At 36.4% G+C, this 18178-nt stretch overlaps 1 protein-coding gene across 3 annotated transcripts in view; it reads right to left on the bottom strand.

Moving 5' to 3' along the window:
* Positions 1-18178, bottom strand: part of LYST (lysosomal trafficking regulator) — a 180101-nt gene that overhangs the window by 35984 nt on the left and 125939 nt on the right. For all 3 annotated transcript variants that reach the window (XM_023634282.2, XM_023635402.2, NM_001308950.2), the window contains 8 exons: positions 17331-17476; positions 17146-17242; positions 16115-16176; positions 14610-14665; positions 11421-11573; positions 8421-8665; positions 4497-4563; positions 2961-3117 (listed from right to left, as the gene is read on the bottom strand). In XM_023634282.2, coding sequence (XP_023490050.1) covers positions 2961-3117; positions 4497-4563; positions 8421-8665; positions 11421-11573; positions 14610-14665; positions 16115-16176; positions 17146-17242; positions 17331-17476 — 983 coding nt within the window. The remainder of the gene's footprint in view (positions 1-2960; positions 3118-4496; positions 4564-8420; positions 8666-11420; positions 11574-14609; positions 14666-16114; positions 16177-17145; positions 17243-17330; positions 17477-18178) is intronic.

The following is an 18178-nucleotide window of genomic DNA, read 5'->3' as shown; positions in this document are numbered from 1 at the left end:
GGAAAATTAAAGCTCAAGTAGGTAAAATAGTTTTTTCCTCACAAAGAAGCAAAATTATTCCTTCACCTCTAACTGTTAAAACTATTTTTTTTCCCCTGAGGAAGATTAGCTCTGAATTAACATCTGCTGCCAATCCACCAATCCTCCTCTTTTTGCTGCAGAAGACTGGCCCTGAGCTAACATCCGTGCTTATCTTCCTCTACTTTACTTTTTTCCCTCTACGCCTGCCACAGCATGGCTTGACAAGCAGTGCGTAGGTCCGTGCCGGGGATCCAAACCAGTGAACCCTGTGCCACCAAGTGGAGTGTGAGAACTGAACCACTATGCCACTGGAGTGGCCCCTGTTAAGACCACTTTTTCTTCTTTCTTTTCTCTTTTGGGCATGAGGGTATTGCTTTTTAGATGTCATAAGCTAAAGAATTAAGTAAGATTTCCTATGAATGAAAATAAAGCTAAGCATAGGCACTCCTTTAAGTTTTCCTGGTGTAGACTATTAATACCATAGAATTGAATTTTGACCCTGTCTCTTCTCTGTCAACAGTTACTAGACTTTTCAGCCTTCGGGCAGGCCTAGAATATTAAATGATATCCAAAGGCCAGCCCCTGAAAACAGTGCAGATGCTTCTTAGGAACTAGGCTGTACCATCTGCAACTCCTCTGAACTTGCTGAAGTTTGAACAATCTGTCACAGACAGATCTCAGCATCAGGCAAGGTACAATTTTAAAGAGACATGCTAAATTTCTCCCTGAAGCCTGAGCTGATCTGTGGGGCAACATTTTCCACTGCTTTTATTGCTTTCTCATCTATTCTGTCAAATCAGTTAGCATTGGCTGGCCACTAAATAAAATCTAGGAAGAAATGAGGTTTATAAATAGTTCTATTTTCTCAGAAAGTACAGAAGCCCACTTAAAGAAATATTTAACTCACTAGCTCATTCAGGAGAAAAAGTTATCAATCTAAATGGAATCCAGAAGAACTAAAGGCAATTCTGTAAGGCTATGGTGGAGTCACAGTAACTAGAGTAGAGACTACGGAATTGTGGAACAAGAGCAGCACATTGAGGGTTCTGTTCATGCTTTCTCTGTAGTTTATTAATTTTTTAAAAAAGTGATACTATAAACTCCCATAATCTAGAACATGCATGTACTAACTAATGGTTCAAAACCTAGCACTTTTGCCCCCAGGGGGCATTTGGCAATGTCTGGAGACATTTTTGGTTCTCACAGCTGGTTGGGGGGATGCCACTGGCATCCAGTGGGCAGACGCCAGGGATGCTGTTAAATGCCCTACAATGCACAGAACAGTCCCCACAAAAAAGAATTATGTAGCTCGAAATGACTACAGTGCCAAGGTGAGAAACCCTGGACTAAACCAGAAGTCTAGAAATAAATTCAAAAGCCAACATAAATCTTTTTAAACTAATCAGATGAAACTGAATGGGGACTGAGTTAGTCTTTTTCTAAAAGAAAAAATTCTTAAATACACAATGAAGAAAACCTAGCATAATAGCAATACGTAAAAATAGGTAAGAAATTTTAGTTGATTAAGAGTTTTATATTAATAGATTCTTGGGCTATGTTAAAAGAAATAGAGGGAAGTAACAGTTCTGTTATACACTGCAGTGTTCCCAAACCACATCTGAAATATTCTTTTTCATTTTGGGACTGCCACTTTTTAATAAGGGCATTCACAAATCAGAACACATCCAGAAAGATGATCAGAAGAGTGACAGGTTTGGAAACCAGAGTAAACAAGGATGGCTTAAACATTAGTTCTTAAAACTCTACTAAGTACAGAACTGTCTTATTTCTTTTTTGTATTCCTTGCAGTAGGTGGGATAAGACCTTGCATACAGGAGGCTTTCAATCTGACGTCAAATTAACTAAGGATAATTAGCCTGGGGATAAACAAGACGGAGACAGAGAAAGGCAACAGGGAAAAAATCTTCAAATATTTGAACAGCTGTCACATGGAACATCTGTGTACTTACAGAGGGACAAATACAGTCATGTACCATATAACGACGTTTCAGTCAACAACGAACTGCACATATGATGGTGGTGCCCTAAGATTAGCACCATAGAGCCTAGGTGTGTAGGGGGCTATACCATCTAGGTTTGTGTAAGTATACTTTGTGATGTTTGCACAACAATGAAATTGCCTAACAACACACTTCTCAGAACACATCCCCATCGTTAAGCCACGTGTGGCAGCTTAAGAAAGCACCTTTTTATAGACCAAGTAGAGAGAATACAAAATTCACTCCTCCAAGAGGTTGCATATGAGTAAAAATATATAAAGAAGTTCAAGATGTGTTGAGTAAAATGAATGGATAATGATTCTATAAAGGATTCTGGGTGCCACGAGGAACAACTACAGAACTAATACCACGGTTCTCATTAGAAACTGATGGGTGAGTGTGTCCCCATTTGCACACAAATTAGAAAATTCACCTCTGTCTAAGTCATCTGCAGGCCTGCAGGCTGTCACTGAAAACGCTGAGGTAGATTATTAACTAGAAAGTTACTATGGTGAAGGTGGCAGTGTGGTTTTCCTGTTAACTAGTTATTTATAATAAATTACAACAATATATTCCCTCCCTTTTGGGTTCAAAGATAACTTACGTGATCTGAAATAATTATTAAGTTGAACACCTTTAAAAAATGAAATGCATATGCTTTAAAAGGGTAAATTTTACAGTGCGTGAATTACATCTTAATTTTTAAAAGGTGAATTGCATTTTTATAAACTTAGATACATTTAATTTGAAGCCAAATTTGAAACCTTAGCAAGATGATTTGGCTTACTGCAGGTCTTTTGAAGAAAATTTTGTCAAAGGAATAAATAGAATTCTTTCTCCTGTGGTTTGATTAGTGTCAATATGTTTTCAGGAAGTCAGTCAAGACTTTTTTCTAATGACCCAGAAAGACTTTTTAGATAGTTATAAAACCATCCTTACCTTGATAGGCTAAAAACATTTTCGTGAAAGGAGGCATCCTGACCAGGAAGTGAAGCACAGTGCCGCTGTTAGAATAGTGGGAGCCGTAGTGGTAGGGCTGCACCGGAGGCATGGGGTCATCTTCCCTAGCTCCTTTGCGGTACTCTTCCTCCAAGTACTGAAGGAAACAGGGAATCAGAGAGAATTCATGATAGTGAGCTCCAGGGAAAGCTGGAGAAGCCTAGCTCGTTGTCTTTTCCAACCTTCCCTGCTACCGCTTTGATGCCATTCTCATGGCTTGCCCTTCTACTCGTGTTTGGACCTCAGCCACCTTGAGTATCTGGGAGTCTCCTCCTTGGTGCCCTGCTGAGACGTGAAGACTCGAGAAGCATCTCACAGTCTGCACCTTTACTCTCATTCCCTCATAGAAAACCCACCTGTTCTGCACCCTACCTCCCAGCGTTCTGGCTCCCAACTAACGGCTCATGATGTCTAAGTTGGTCAAGTGCTCAAATGAGAGCCACTACTATCCCTGGAGACTGGATTTTAAAAGAGGGTTTCAAGATGTAATGCCTTGTTCTTCAGAGAAATGCTTCTCTAGTGGTGGTAATGCAATAGAAATGTAAAAACTGTACCATGTTATTGGAATTCTTAGGTATTAAGAGAACATCTTACGGCTGTTTTGCAGTGTGGTTACACAGAGATAAAGAATACGGTGATTTTTCACTACTCATCTTCCCATCATAAAGTAGGAAGCTCAACCAAATATTTGATATCTGTCACTATTCTCATCTCTCATGGCTTCTGTCTGGCTCTGATAAGAAAGTCAGGTGACAGTGAATTTTCTGGAGTCACTTCTCCTTGATTCCCATAGCACTGCCCCATTTTTAACTGCAGAAGAATCAAGCAGTGACAGCTGTGAGATGCTTGGAGGTATCCTTCTGGAACTATGACAGAAAACATTGTGATGAATCTGAGAAAACTGCTTCAGCTGCTCCTAACTTTATACTCTTGTAAAGAATGCAACATGTGGCTAATGAGTTTTCTTAATTGCCAACAGAATTCCATTAATATTAATTTTACAGAAATAGGTAATTAACTTCTATTTTAAAACTTTAAAATATGGTAAATTTCCGTTAATAAACTAATGCATAATATGCTGAATATGAATAATAAGGGATTATGGTACCTTATGAATATGCTGATACTGTTATATAAATAATACTAGGGGACACAAATAGCAGGTCCCTGGAAATCTTTGTGACTTTTATAAGGAATAAAATTATCTACATATTTGAATATAACAATGATTTTTATTAGCTTCCAATTTATGCCACAATAAATGTATTTCTTTTTCCGGGCAAAGTATTTGCAGAGAATTGAGACACAGAATAAAATTTAAAATCATATAATGATTTCCAGTTGTTTGTCAATCAAAGCACAAGGAAGTGAAAAACAGAAGATCAATACTATAAATTTAAAATTAGGTAAAACACAAGTTTATAAAACAAAATCCCAGTTTTCACTTATCAAAATATGAGTAAAAGCTAAACCTACCTTGTATGTGTCCACGTAACGATCTTCTTTTTCTTTATACTGCACAGCTATAGGCTTAGAGAGATTTCTGTAAAGGAAGAGATGATGGAAAAAATATGGAGTGTTTTGATACTGTCAGCATTAAGCTGTCTAGATGTCTGCATCCTGTAAGTAAATAAGTGATCAACAAAATACTCGGCCCTTAGTTTAGTGCTTACACATGTTGCTTTACAACTAACACTCATCATCCAAAATTATTATTTCATAAACTATTAAGGTAGAATTTTTAAAAACACATCCATACCAGTATTAGGAATTCCTGACTGATGAGTAACCTATACAAGAAGAGCTGCTGCTACCCCTTGCCTCCCTGCTTCCTCTACTTCCTCCAGAATCATAACTGACGCTGTTCATGGCAGCTGACTCCTACCAAGCCCTAGAAACTCCTATCCTGATTTTCCAGACTGTACACCAGTAGGCAGTGAAGAGTAAAGGGCAATTTGGACAGGAAATAGGATCATGAGAAGATGCCATGTAATTATTAGGCTAGTTAGTGAAAACTCAAGAAACAACACATGCTTACAGTGACCAAGTTGAGATGTGGAGTCTGAGTATTGAAATAAATATTTTGTTATCTAATTCATAGATGGTGAGTGACACCATTATGCACAGTGCAGAGAATGAGTGCATGTGTTTGGATGTGTCTGTGCTGGTGTTCGCACTGTATCAGGGAGGCAAGAGAACCCAAGGATGAATCCTCACTTTTACAAGCTACAGAGTCAAGCAGCTTCCCTGTGCGGTACTTAAAAGAGCAAGAGAAAAAGGTCCAATGAGGAAGGACAGGTTTCCCTGGCTGAGGAGCCATCTGGTCCGGCACTGGGATGGAGGCAACTGGAGTTTGAACATCTGGCACCGTAACTAGATCAACTTCAGATTTCCCCAAATTTCAGTAAGTCAAACCAGGTCTGCTTAGCCAGATGTTGATATATCTATTTTTTTGGAGAATTATTTGATAGGGATATCGAAATTAGTAATAGTAAACATTTTATTTTTGAGGTCTTTTTAACCCTAAAAACTTTGTTAAAAAGTAAAAATAGTTTTATAGAATAGACACAAATTCATTTCTCAAAAGAAGAGAAATCATGTTTGACATACTGGCAGGCAATTTTTTTCTAAGTAGCGTGAACAGTTTTTTTATTTTTTAAACACAAGTAATACCTATTGCTGTGGTTGAAAAATCAGAAATTCCTGATGAGCAAATAAAATAAACCAAAAATCAGGCACATACTATTACCCACAGGTAAAACATTTTGGTATATATCTTTCCAGATGTCTTTCTGCTTATCTGTGTATGTATATTCACTTTTTAAATAAAAAGAACATCTTGGGGCTGACCCCATGGACGAGTGGTTAAAGTTCTGCGTGCTCTACTTTGGTAGCCTGGGTTTGCGAGTTCAGATCCCAGGCGTGGACTACACAACTTGTCAAGCCATGCTGTGGCGGCATCCCACATATGAAGTAGAGGAAGACTGGCACAGATGTTAGCTCAGGGCTAATCTTACTCAGAAAAAAAAAAAAAAGAACATCCCCCTCCATGTATAATATATATTTCTACAATACCACTTTTACTAGCTGCAACATATAACAATTTATTCAAACCTGGTGTTGGGCATTTAGGTTGTTTCTAAATTTTAGCTACTTAAAAAATTGATATGAGGACTATCTTTATGGCTAAATTTTTGCTTGCAGTGCCAGGCACCGTTATCAGCAATGTACCAGACAGAGTTCTTGCCCTCATGACACCTACTACTGCTGGGAACCTTTCTGATAGAGCACACATCCTTAAGTATTTCCTAAGGAAAAGGTCCTAGAAGTTAAATTGTTAAAACAGAGTATGCACATTTGAAGAGTTCTTTGGTTATATATTGTTAAATTGCCTTTCAAAAAGATTTTATCTATTTATACCAGTAGTATATAAATTTAAATGTCCATCAGCACTGTATAAAAATGTCTAAAAATAAATAATGTGCCATTTGCTCTTTTTTAAATTGACAAAAACATTAAACTGAATCTGATTTCCTAAAAACTGTCTTAACTAGGCCTGATTATTTAGCAGTTATAATTAAAATACTCTACTATACCAATAGAATATTTGAAGTCAATTTTTCTTTAAACTAAATAAGAGTATATTTTTTAAACTAAATAAGCAGAATATACTCTCATCAACCAGGGCTATTTAGTCTCTAAATGCAATTCATTCAGGAAAGGCAGGATAAATGCTAAATTCTTTGCTTTTAATTGCCACAATTCAAAAGCAAGGAATTTGTGTCTAGTTATATCAACGGTGACCAAAGAATTTAGTTTTGCTTTGTTTTTTGGACATTTAAAAAAGTATCATTAACAAGTATTTTTTTATTTAAATATGTTTCAATCAATTATAGTCTTTATTCTTTTTGGTGCTCAGATTTTCCTATCTTTGGCAGTGACAGCCACTTCAAGTTGATCTCTGAGTGCTTTATTTTCTTAAATTGTGGTAAAAAAGACAACACAAAATTTACCATCCTAAACCATTCTCAAGTACACAGTTCAGTAGTGTTAACCATATTCACACTGTTGTGCAATAGCTCTCTAGAACTTTTCCATTGTGCAAAACTGAAACTCCACACCCACTGAACAACAACATCCCATCTCTCCCCTCCCACCACCCTGTTCCCCAGCAACCACCATTCCACTCTCTGCCTCTGAGTTTGACTACCCCAGACAACTCACACAAGCAGAATCACACAGTATCTGTCTTTTTGCAACTGGCTTAATCCATTTAGCACAATATCCCCAAGGTTCATCCACGTTGTAGAATGTGATAGGACTTCCCTCCTTCTTAAGGTTAAATAATACTCCATTGTATGTATGTACCACATTTCTGCCATCCATTCATCCACAGACAGACAGCTGGGCTGCCTCCACATCTTGGTATTATGAATAATGCTTCAATGAATATGAGTGTGAAAATTTTCTTTTCAAGTCCTTTATACAAGACTATATTAGTTTCCTTGCTCTCTGATACAATAAAATATCCCAGGCTCATCTCGTATGTTTTCTTCTAATAAACGTAGAGAAAAATGAGAGAATAGGAAATCATCATTTTGTAACCTCTAGTGAAATAATTGACACAAGCAATAATCATCAATGAAAGAAACAAGTTCAGTGAGAGCCTGGACCCATGGATCAATCTAAGCATCATTAGAGTGGGATATCATCTGCCTCCTGATATGGGGCAATATAAAGTTTACACCAGCACCTAAAAAGGATTCTTGCCAAAAAAAGTTGAACCTGAATCTAATCAAGCCTTTACTTTAGAACTAATTTCCAGTCTCTCGTAAATACAGAAGCTAGAGGAAAAAGCTAAATAGTAACATGAAAATGGGGGACATCCTACAAGATAAATGATCTGTTTTTTTTCAACAAGCCATGTCAGGAAGAAAGAAAGAGAAAAAGACAAAAATGTGAAGGCTGTTCTAGATATATGTTTTGAGAGACACAGCAGCCAAAGGTGACATTGGGCCTGATTTAAGCAAATCAACTATAAAAAGACGTCTTTGATAAATCAAGGGACATTTTAACATGAACTGGATATTAGATAATAGCATAAAATCACTGTTGCTTTTCTTAGATGTGATAATGGCACTGTGGTTATGTAGGAAAATGTTCTATTTTTTTCCTCAAGAGATGTTTACTGAAGAACATAGGATTGACATAGATGTCTGTGATTCGTCTTAAATTAAAAAGGAAAAAAGATTGACGCAAGTTTGGCAAAAATCTTCATAATTGTTGGGGTGATGGACATATAGGGGTTCACTATATATTCACTCTATATATGATTAAGAACATTAATGAAATAAATGACGCACATGGATGAAGCCAAAAGGAGATGATGTTTTTAGTTACCTGTAGACTGATGGATCGCTGAGGTCAAGGGTCTCACTAACATAGTCAGCAAGTATAAACGGGAACACTGGATACTGCATAAGATCATTGAAGGATCGGCCAGCATGTTTGTTTAAGTGAGTCAAATACTCAAAATTTGTAATTTGTCCAGTATACCATAAGTTTGTTAGAGCAGTGATGTTGCCATATTCCAGAAGATTAGGGAGGTTATTTGTTAGTATACTGTGGTACACATCATCGCGAACCTACAAGGGAAGGAGAAAAAAAAAATTTTATTTTTAGGCTTACTGAAACTTTTCTCCAAAGAATTCATGATATTATAGGCATGTTTATAATCTCAAGTCCCCCAAGAAAATTTTTTGAGAAATCTGTTAATAAGAAACTAAGAAAAAATTTACATATAAAAGTTACTTATTACAGATCTTTAAAAAAAACAATAAAGGAAAAAGAAGAAACTTCATCTAAATAAATGCAACATGAATGAGTAGAAAGAGCACGGTTTTCTGAATCAGAAAGACCCAGTCTGTGTTCCTGCTTAAACCCTTTGTGCTGCAGTCATGACACGTGTAACACGGTGGGGGGTGGAAATGATATTTATTTCATGAGAATGAAATAAAATATCCTATGTAAGAGAGGATATTTGATTTTCATTACTGATTGAAAACTAATACATGGATTTTCTTAGAGATTCACAAAAGTTCTGTCACAGGAAAAGGGTATGCTGATTTCTTCCGAAGCAATTAAATGACAATTGGTAATGAATGGAAAAAAACAGACGAGCCCGGCCTTTGCTAAAAGCAAATTTGAAATACTCATCTTAAATGCGTATATGCTTCAGGCTAGGAAGAGGGGCCACAGATGCAGATAATCAGAGATGGGACTAAAAGTCAATGAGAAGAACGAGAAAATGTGGCTACAGTTATGGAAAAGGCAAGATCACAGAGTGTTTAAGAACCTAAACCTGGAGATCTGTTTCACAACAATATGAATATAGTCAACACTACTGAACTGTACACTTAAAAATGGTCAAGACGGTAAATTTTATGTTATGTATTTTTAACCACAATTGAAAAAAGAAGAATAGGTTCAAGACAAAAGCAAAAACCTAAACCTGTAGTCTAAATCTGAAGGGTGTCAACTGCTGAAGCTAAGGTTGATGGAAGGGAATTTATGACAGTCTGCATACTGAACTCTGCAAGAAAAAGGAAGCATTCATTCATTCAACAGATACTCATTAAGCACCTACATACTAGTATGTTCAAGGTGCTGAAGACATAGCACTTAACAAAACAAAGTCCTTACGTTATTATTGGGGAGGCAATGTTGGATGCTATTAAGTCCTACAGAGAAAAATAGAGTAAGGTAAAGGAGATAAGGGATGCTGGGGGTAGGAGTGAGAGAGAGGCTGCTATTTTATTTAGTCAGGAAAAGTCTCTCTGATAAGGAGACATTTGATCATGGAACCTGAAAAAAAGTGAGAGTGAGTCATATGGATTTCTAAGAAGAAAGCATTCTAGGCAGCATTCCTGGGAGGAGTAAGCACAAAGGCCCTGAGGCATCAGTGTGTCTGCTATATTCAAGGAAAAGAAAGTCACCATGGTTAGAGTAGAGAGATTGAGGGATAGAATAGTAGAAGACAAGCTCAGAGAGTTAACAAGATGCCAGATTCTTGAGTGCTTTTATTAGGCTATTGTAAGGACTTTGGCTTTAATGGAGTGACACAGGAAGTGACTGAAGGGTTCTGAGCAGAGGAATGCCATGATCCCACGTACGTACGTCAGCTGCTGCGTTGAGAACAGTCTGAAAGACGGGGGAGTATGGAAGCAGGGGGGCCAGTTAGGAGGGTGTTGTAATGATTTCGGCAGGAGATGCTGGCGACTGAGAGCAGGATGGTAGCAATGGAAGTTACCAGATTCTAGATGTATTTTGAGGGGAGAGCCAACGGGACTTATTGACAGAGTAAGTGTGGGAGATAGGAGAATAAGAGGAGTCTAGGATAATCCCAAGGCTTTGGGATTCAGAAAGATTAGAGTTGCCATTTACTCAGATGGGGAAATTATAAAGAGATTTTGGGGGAAAGATTAGAAATTCAGCTTTGTACACGTTAAATGTGAGATGCCAATTAGACTTGCAAGTGGAGATGCAAGTAGGGAGTTAAACATTTGAGTGCGACACTTAGGGGAGAGGTTTGGGTAGTGATATGAATTTGTAAGCTGTTGGAACACAGATAGTATTCAAAATCACAGGACTGGATGAGAAGAGAAGAGGTCTGAATATGAGCCCTGAGACACTCCGAGGAAGCATCCGTGAACAGGACTGAGAAGGAATGGCTGGTGAGGTCAAAGGAGAACTAAGAGGAGGTGATAAGCCAGAAGTCCAGTGAGGAAGGCTTTTTTTTTCTTTTAAGAAAGAGAATAATCAGCTGTGTCAAATGCTGCTGATAGGTCAAGTAAGATGGGGACTAAGAAATGTGACCGTAGCATTTAGCAACATGGAGGTCACTGTGACCCAGGCCAGAGAAATTATAGGTGGAATGGTGAGAAAAAAATATGACTGGAGCATTTCAAAAGAGAATTGGAGGGGAGGAATGGGAGGCAGCAAGCATATACAACTTTTTCTAAGAGGTTGTCTATAAAAGAGAGCAGACAAATAGCAGCTGAAGAGATGTGGGGGTCAAGAAAGGGCTTGTCAGAAACGGAATCTACCATCAAGTTTGAACCACCCCCTTCAAGTTGGTTATGTGTTCATTCATTTACTTTTTACAGATACAGTCTCTTTGGGGAATCAGAATTTAATACAGTTTAGGAGGACAAAAATAATACTAATATAACCAAGCATTTACTTTAATTAGGACTAAGACATAAGGCAATTTTTATTTGATTTCAGAAACTGTGAATTAAAGTTTAAGTAAGTTAACCCTTCATATAATCAGTATGAGTAAAGTTACACTGGTTCCATGATCACTTCAAAAATAGATATCTATTAGAAAGCTGAATTTACCTTGGTGTTATCAAATGCTAATAGGAGTGTTCTGCCATTTGTTAAAAAGATTTCTACAGCATTATCTCTCAATTGCCACCAACGCTTGTGAACTTCTTTAATTTCTTCATATGTCCAGGAAAATGATGCTGGCTCCAATTCTCCCTGAAGGTTCTAAGACAAAAGAAAAAGATGAAATTATTTGCATCACATGAAATATAAATAATCATTTTAATTTTAGATTTTTAAAAATTCTCAAAATGAAATGCAAAGTCTTTCTTTTGTGGCAAAATGGCAGATAAGAATCACTGAAAATCTTCCCACTACTAAACATTTCAAAATTCTGGGTAAAATTTAAGAAACTTAAAAAAATTAATAGACTTTATTTGTATTATTTTTTTAATAGACTTTACTTTTTTTAGAGCAGTTTTAGGTTTACAGAAAATTAAATAGATAATACAGAGAGTTCTCATGTATCCCCTTTCCACACTCAGTTTCCCTATTACTGTCTTACATTAGTGTGGTGCATCTGTTACAATTGATGAGCCAATACTGAATATACTATTCTTAACTAAAGTCTGTAGGTTACATTAGGGTTCACTCGCTGTATAGTTCTATGGGTTTTGACAAATGTTTAATGAAATGTATCATACAGAATAGTTTCACTGTCCTAAAATTCTCTTGTGCTCCCTCCTCCTTTCCTCCTTTCCCTATCCTGGCAACCACTGATCTCTTTACTGTCTCTATAGTGTTCCCTTTTCCTGAATGTCATGTAGTTGGAATCACACAGTATGTAGCCTTTTTAGACTGACTTATTTTACTAAGCAAATATTCTGTTAAATATAGAGCTGAGCTTGCAAGAAAGTAAAGGAAATGAAACCCCCAGGAGTCAAAAATAAAGAGAAATTTGAAAAACAGCTATAAGGAGGAAGTGACACTTTGGCCAACCAGTTGTGTATGTGTTCACATGCCCATACACCTATGCACACACTCCAGTTTCAGAAACTAAGTGACTTAGGTTAACACCCACTTGAGGACAAAAGATGAGGGCTTGGGTTCTCTGGATCACAGTGTGGCACTGAAATTCCTTCAGAAAGCTAAAACTCATGAAGGGATATGTTCCCAGTGAAAGAGCAGACAAACAAATGTGCCCATCAATAAAGAGGAATAACCAGGAAGCCTGTCTCTTTTGGCCTGGGGTCTGGTTGGAGAATAGAAAAAAAGCCTCTGCCTGAGAATTCATAACTATGGCTCTGCTCTCAGTTAAAATCAACCTATCTCCATGGCCTGGGAATTCCCAAGCTATGAAACAGTTCCCATGTCCCTGAATCATCCAGCAAAGGCAAAGCAGTCTCCTGTAACTAACACCGCATTCCTGCAAATACAGCCCCACTGAATGCAAGCTCACAAACCAGTGTGTAGCAAGTAGCTACATTCCCTTTCTATGTGGTTAGCAGAGGAAGTAGATGATAAGTGTGTACGGGAAAGCTGGATCTCCTGCAGAGCATTAATCTTAGCCCCACATTCTAGAATGAAGAGTTAGGGGCATAGGTCCTACACCTCCTACCGTCACTGGGCTCTTCCCAAAGTACAAAATCAAGAAAAACTTAAAAGAACACATCTAAATCTTTTGTAAATTGCAGTTGAATACATGAATGATGTCACTTGATGCTTTTAATAGAAAATTCATGAAAAAAGCTTCTACCAAAGTTTAAAACTAGTTAGAATTTATCTGATCAAATAAAGCTGTATCCTAGCTTGTTTTTTTCCATCAGCTTTCCCTTTTGGAAAACTGCATGTACTTATGCTTTTGTGTTGGCTAACAGGAAGCTCAGAGCAAAATTTAGAACTCACTTGCAGTAGCTACCTGATCCCAGGCTCTACATCTTTCCAAAGCCTTATTTAAAAATCTGAAAATGTGAATTGCCCTGCTTTGTGTTTGCTTTACTACTGTATTGAGTCCCAACTAACTTTTAGAAGTAGAAGCAAGAAGTATATTACAAATAAAATGTTTTAATGAAAATGTAATACTATCATACTTAAAACCAAATTGCTCCTTGTTTAGCTTCAACATTCATTCATTCATTCGTTCATTCATTCACTCCACACACATTAACTGAGCGCTATGGGCAAAGTGCTCCACTAACTGCTCTACATAAAATACATCTGTATAGGACAAAAGGGGGCATGGGATTTTTGTACACATATTTAAAATGCAAAGTAGTAAATGTCATATAAGAAGTAAGAACAAATGCTACAAAAGTACAGAGGAAGGAAGGCTCCTTCAATCTACTAAAAAGCAAGGGTATTTTTAGGAGAGTTTTAAATGTGGAAAATGTCACTTTTTGGACCCAGAAAAATGTCGGCTTATATATCAACTATTAAATTCCTTCATTACTAAAAAGATACATCTTGAAAGATAACATAACTATACTTTTACTAGCTGGGATAATTCTGTGGTAATAGCTATAGAAATCATGAAAGAATGCCTACTTAATTTTTGGCTATATTAAATATTTTCATGATTTTTTTCCACAGTATTTGTTTTATAACCAAATTCTGTTTTCACTTAATTTCTTTGAAATCAAATATGTATTCACTGTTAAATCACATATAATCTTGTTTAGTGTATCCTTAGGAATTCCTGGCTTTAGAACTTTTTGAAACAAAAAGCCTTATTTCTCCTATTACACAGATCTCCAAACAATATTTTAATGGAATACGAGCCAAATGAAACGGATAAAAAGATTTACTATACAAAAAATGTGAATTAAGAGTCTTTTTTGTTATTTTCTGATTAATATCAGTATTTCCAGAAGAATAAAAATTATGATTACTAAGCTAAATGAGTATCAAGAATACTTAAGCTATGTACTTGATAGTAGACTGGGAGTGTCAGGGGGGCAGTTATTTGTCACTACAGAGGACAGTGTGGGAAAGAATGGACATAAATCGAAATAACAGGAGCACTTCAGAATTTGACTCATAATACTAACTGCTATGAGACTCAGACCATAAGCCAGAGGAGATGGCATGGTCTTCTTTCTAAAATTAGCTTTAAAAAAATGTTTGGAATTCAGACCAGTCTACACATAGAGGGACAATAAATGTACTCTAATAGTTCTACCTGCTCTCTGGTTACACTGAATTTATACATTTTTTTGGAATTCGTCTAGATTTATATAAGTGCAAACTTAAGCCTCTACTCACCGAACTCTCGACTGTATCAGAAGCATTATCTTCTACAAAATACATTCCACATTTACCTGCAGAAAATAACTGGATATGAGTTTTAAAATGTATGTGCACTATTACCCTATACGGTTGAAAGCATGACCTCTGGAATCAGTTGGCCTGAATTTGAATCTCAGCACCCAGAAACAGTTCCTGACACTCAATAAATATTTTTGAAGGCATCCATGAGCTCTTGGGAAAGTTGCTTAACCTCTTTGTGCCTTAGTTTCCTTATTAAAAAAATGAGAGGGGACTTTTTCACAAGGTTACTGTGGGAATTAAATTAGAATATATGTAAAATGCTTATTAACAGTGCCTGGCACTCATTTTTAAAAAAATGTAGGCTATTTATTATTACCAGTATTCTTCTTATGTGACTAGCATATTCATTTGCTTTATTTTGTCACACATTAACTGGAGTCAAGTTGTAAATCAAATTTTCTAGCAAGAGTAATCCTTAATTATTTTGCTGACTTAAACACTCAACAGGGTCGAACAGGCCTTAAAAGATAGCCCCCCAATTTTTCCTGCTTCATAGGCTGTTGTTAACACATGTCCGTATGTCACGTATCCAAACGGTAGGAACTCCTTGGAGCTCTGCATTGCGTGCTGGTCCCCACTGAGCACTGGTATGGCTGGCTCAGAGAAGGGTACCAGCTCCATCCTTGTGACCCTGGGGTTCAGTCACGGCAAGCTTGAAGCTCCGCATCTTGGGCTTTGGAGGCTGGAGCTTTAGCCTACAGCAGGAACTCTCAAATTTGAGGGTGAAACAGAATTGCTGGAAGGCTCATCAAAAGGCAGATTGCTGGGCCCCATACACAGAGTTTCAGGCTCAGCAGGTCTGGGCTGGGGCCTGAGAGCTGCATTTCTAAGAAGTTCCCATGTGATGCTGATGCTCCTGATTTGGGGACCACGTTTTGAGAACAACTGGCCTACAGCATACAAATTGGTTCTTCAAGGAAACAGACACCAAGGGGTATAACTTTATTCCTTCATATTTTGAGGAAAAAATTTCTCACCAAATGTAACTATATAGGTATCCATGGATCGAAAATTTGGCCTTTCTCTCAGAAGCACAATAGAAAATGTAAATTATGAACAATCTCAAGGTGGATATATTTCTTATGCATAGGTATATCTGTTAAAACAGTAGGCATATAAGTATACCAATAGTTCTTCACTTTAAAAATCAAAATTGATATATAATAAAAGCGATGGCTAAATATAAAAATGTATACTCATGAAGAAAGCCAATTTTATAAAAATTAAAATGCTATTCATGTGCCTTTCAGAAAATGACTGTCATTTCTTTACATTCATGAATCACATGCATTCTACATAATGTTACAGCAAAATAACCTATGTGATATTAGAGAAAACTTATTTGATTGAATGGCTGTGTGTCAAATAATGCTTCAAATTATCTAAGAATAAAATACAGCAGGGTGAATATGTGTAAAACTCTTCAAAATGTGACTTACCTAATAACAATTCACCAGCTGTCTCTCTAGATGGTGCAACACTGATGCATCTTCGATTCACTCTGTGAAAACATATTTAAAATGACTATGATTAAATGTTTTGATCAATTTTACAGAGTGTAAGTTTTATTTTATCTAGTAAAAGACTTCAGAAAAGCAGACAAGTTTTAAAAGCATGAGATGTCTTGTCCAAACCCACAGGAAAATATTATCTCATTTTTTAACATTCTATAGTAGAGGAGAAAATGACTGAAACTTTAAAAAGACGACTAATAATCCCTATACTCTGTATGCAGGATATAGGCATTCAATTATTTAAAGGAGATTTCAGTATTTTCTATTTTCTAGTAAATAAGCAAACATTGGGTCATGTCTCTGATATTTCAAACACATAAAAGAAGCCTACTATTCTAGGAAAAACACAGATTTAGAATCAGAAAAGTTCCTCTACTCTTTAGCCAAGTCACTTATCTTCTTTGAGTCTCAGTTTTTCATCTGTAAAATGGGCATGTAATAACTACCACCACAAAAATAGTGACAATACTATCCATAGTTAACATACACTGACCCACTTAATACTTAACAATACTATGATACTTCGGGTGTGATTATCTTACTCATGTAACAGATAAGGAAACTGAGACAGAGAGGCTAAGACTTGCCCAAGATCAGACAGCTTGTAAGAGAAGGAAGGAGAATTGGAACCTTTAATGACTATACTAGATTGCCTCTTGATGATGCCACCAGCAGCACCATATACTTCACAAAGTCATTAGAAAAGTCAACTATGAAAATATATATATGCAAACAAGGGCCAGAGCACGACGACTGAAGTCCAATGAGTCCTTGCCATCAAAAATGTCTACTCCTTTTGGATTTTGGCCATTCAACCTTGTCCTCTCTTGAGCCATGTTTAGGACCTTTCCTAAACCACAGCATTATCTAAAATAAATATTACATAAACACTACAGTAAACTTAAAATCTTTAAGTCCTTCAACAAAAGAGAGAACATCTTATGATTCAAATTTACCTTATAGATTCACTTGCAGCTTTGTCTTTTACAGTAGAAGAGAAGGAAGAATGAGTTTTGTCTTCAAATAAGTAAGAGAGTGGTGGCTTGACCACATCTGTTGAGGGAAAAACTACATATTATCTTTATCTAATGACCATAGTTATCTGCTATATTTATATGTTGAGTCAAGAAGCCACTATTACCTCCTGATTTTTGTCTATCCCTAAGGAGATACTTATTTGGAATAGTTAAGTAACATCTCTGTAGACGCCTCCTCTCTCGATTTGGCCCCTCTGTTGGATCCAACTGCCACGAAGTTGGATAGTAGGTGGGATCATACCAGACTGCTCTGCAAGTGAAAATAAAAGAACGTTTTAAGTGGCAATCTGAAGAAGTACTTATAGCTTTTAAAAAAAATTGTTATAAAAACTGAATAAATAAATCAAAATGGATCTATTCAATTAAAAAACCCAGCTGTTTATATATTAGATTAGGGAATGCATACACATAGTTTCTAAAAGAACGACATAAAAAAAATAAGTGCCCTTTTGCTCCTGAATCCTAGTCTCCCAGTTCCCCACCTGGAGGCATGCTCTGCTACCAGGTTTTTCTATCTATTAAATTTTTAAAAAGATATATTCATGCCTACTATGAATGCTTTAGCAACATGTATGCTTTAGTGATACATTGGACTTAATATGGCTAGCTAAAAGAAAAATCCATTTTCCAAATTAAGTTTTTACATTTCCCATTTTGCCTACTAATATAACAAATAAAATTCGTTCATTTCTATAGTTTAAATCACATTTCTTAAAATGCTTAAATACAAAGAAATATTTTAAATGAAAGAAAATAGTTTAATCCTATTAAATATATTTTTAGAAATAGATAAGAGGAAAAACATCACCCTTAATTCTACTACCCTAAGCATACCAAAATACTGGTAGTGGTTATTTTCTTCATTTTAAAAATTGCAGTTATAATTATTATGAATATACATTTCTATATCCTGCCTTCTTTCACTAAATACATTATAATCTTTATCGTCATC

The sequence above is a fragment of the Equus caballus genome, chromosome 1, assembly GCF_041296265.1.
Source record: "Equus caballus isolate H_3958 breed thoroughbred chromosome 1, TB-T2T, whole genome shotgun sequence".
NCBI classification, from domain to species: domain Eukaryota; kingdom Metazoa; phylum Chordata; class Mammalia; order Perissodactyla; family Equidae; genus Equus; species Equus caballus.
The sequence above is the reverse complement of the archived record's forward strand: the minus strand, read 5'-3'. Positions and strand labels throughout refer to the sequence as shown.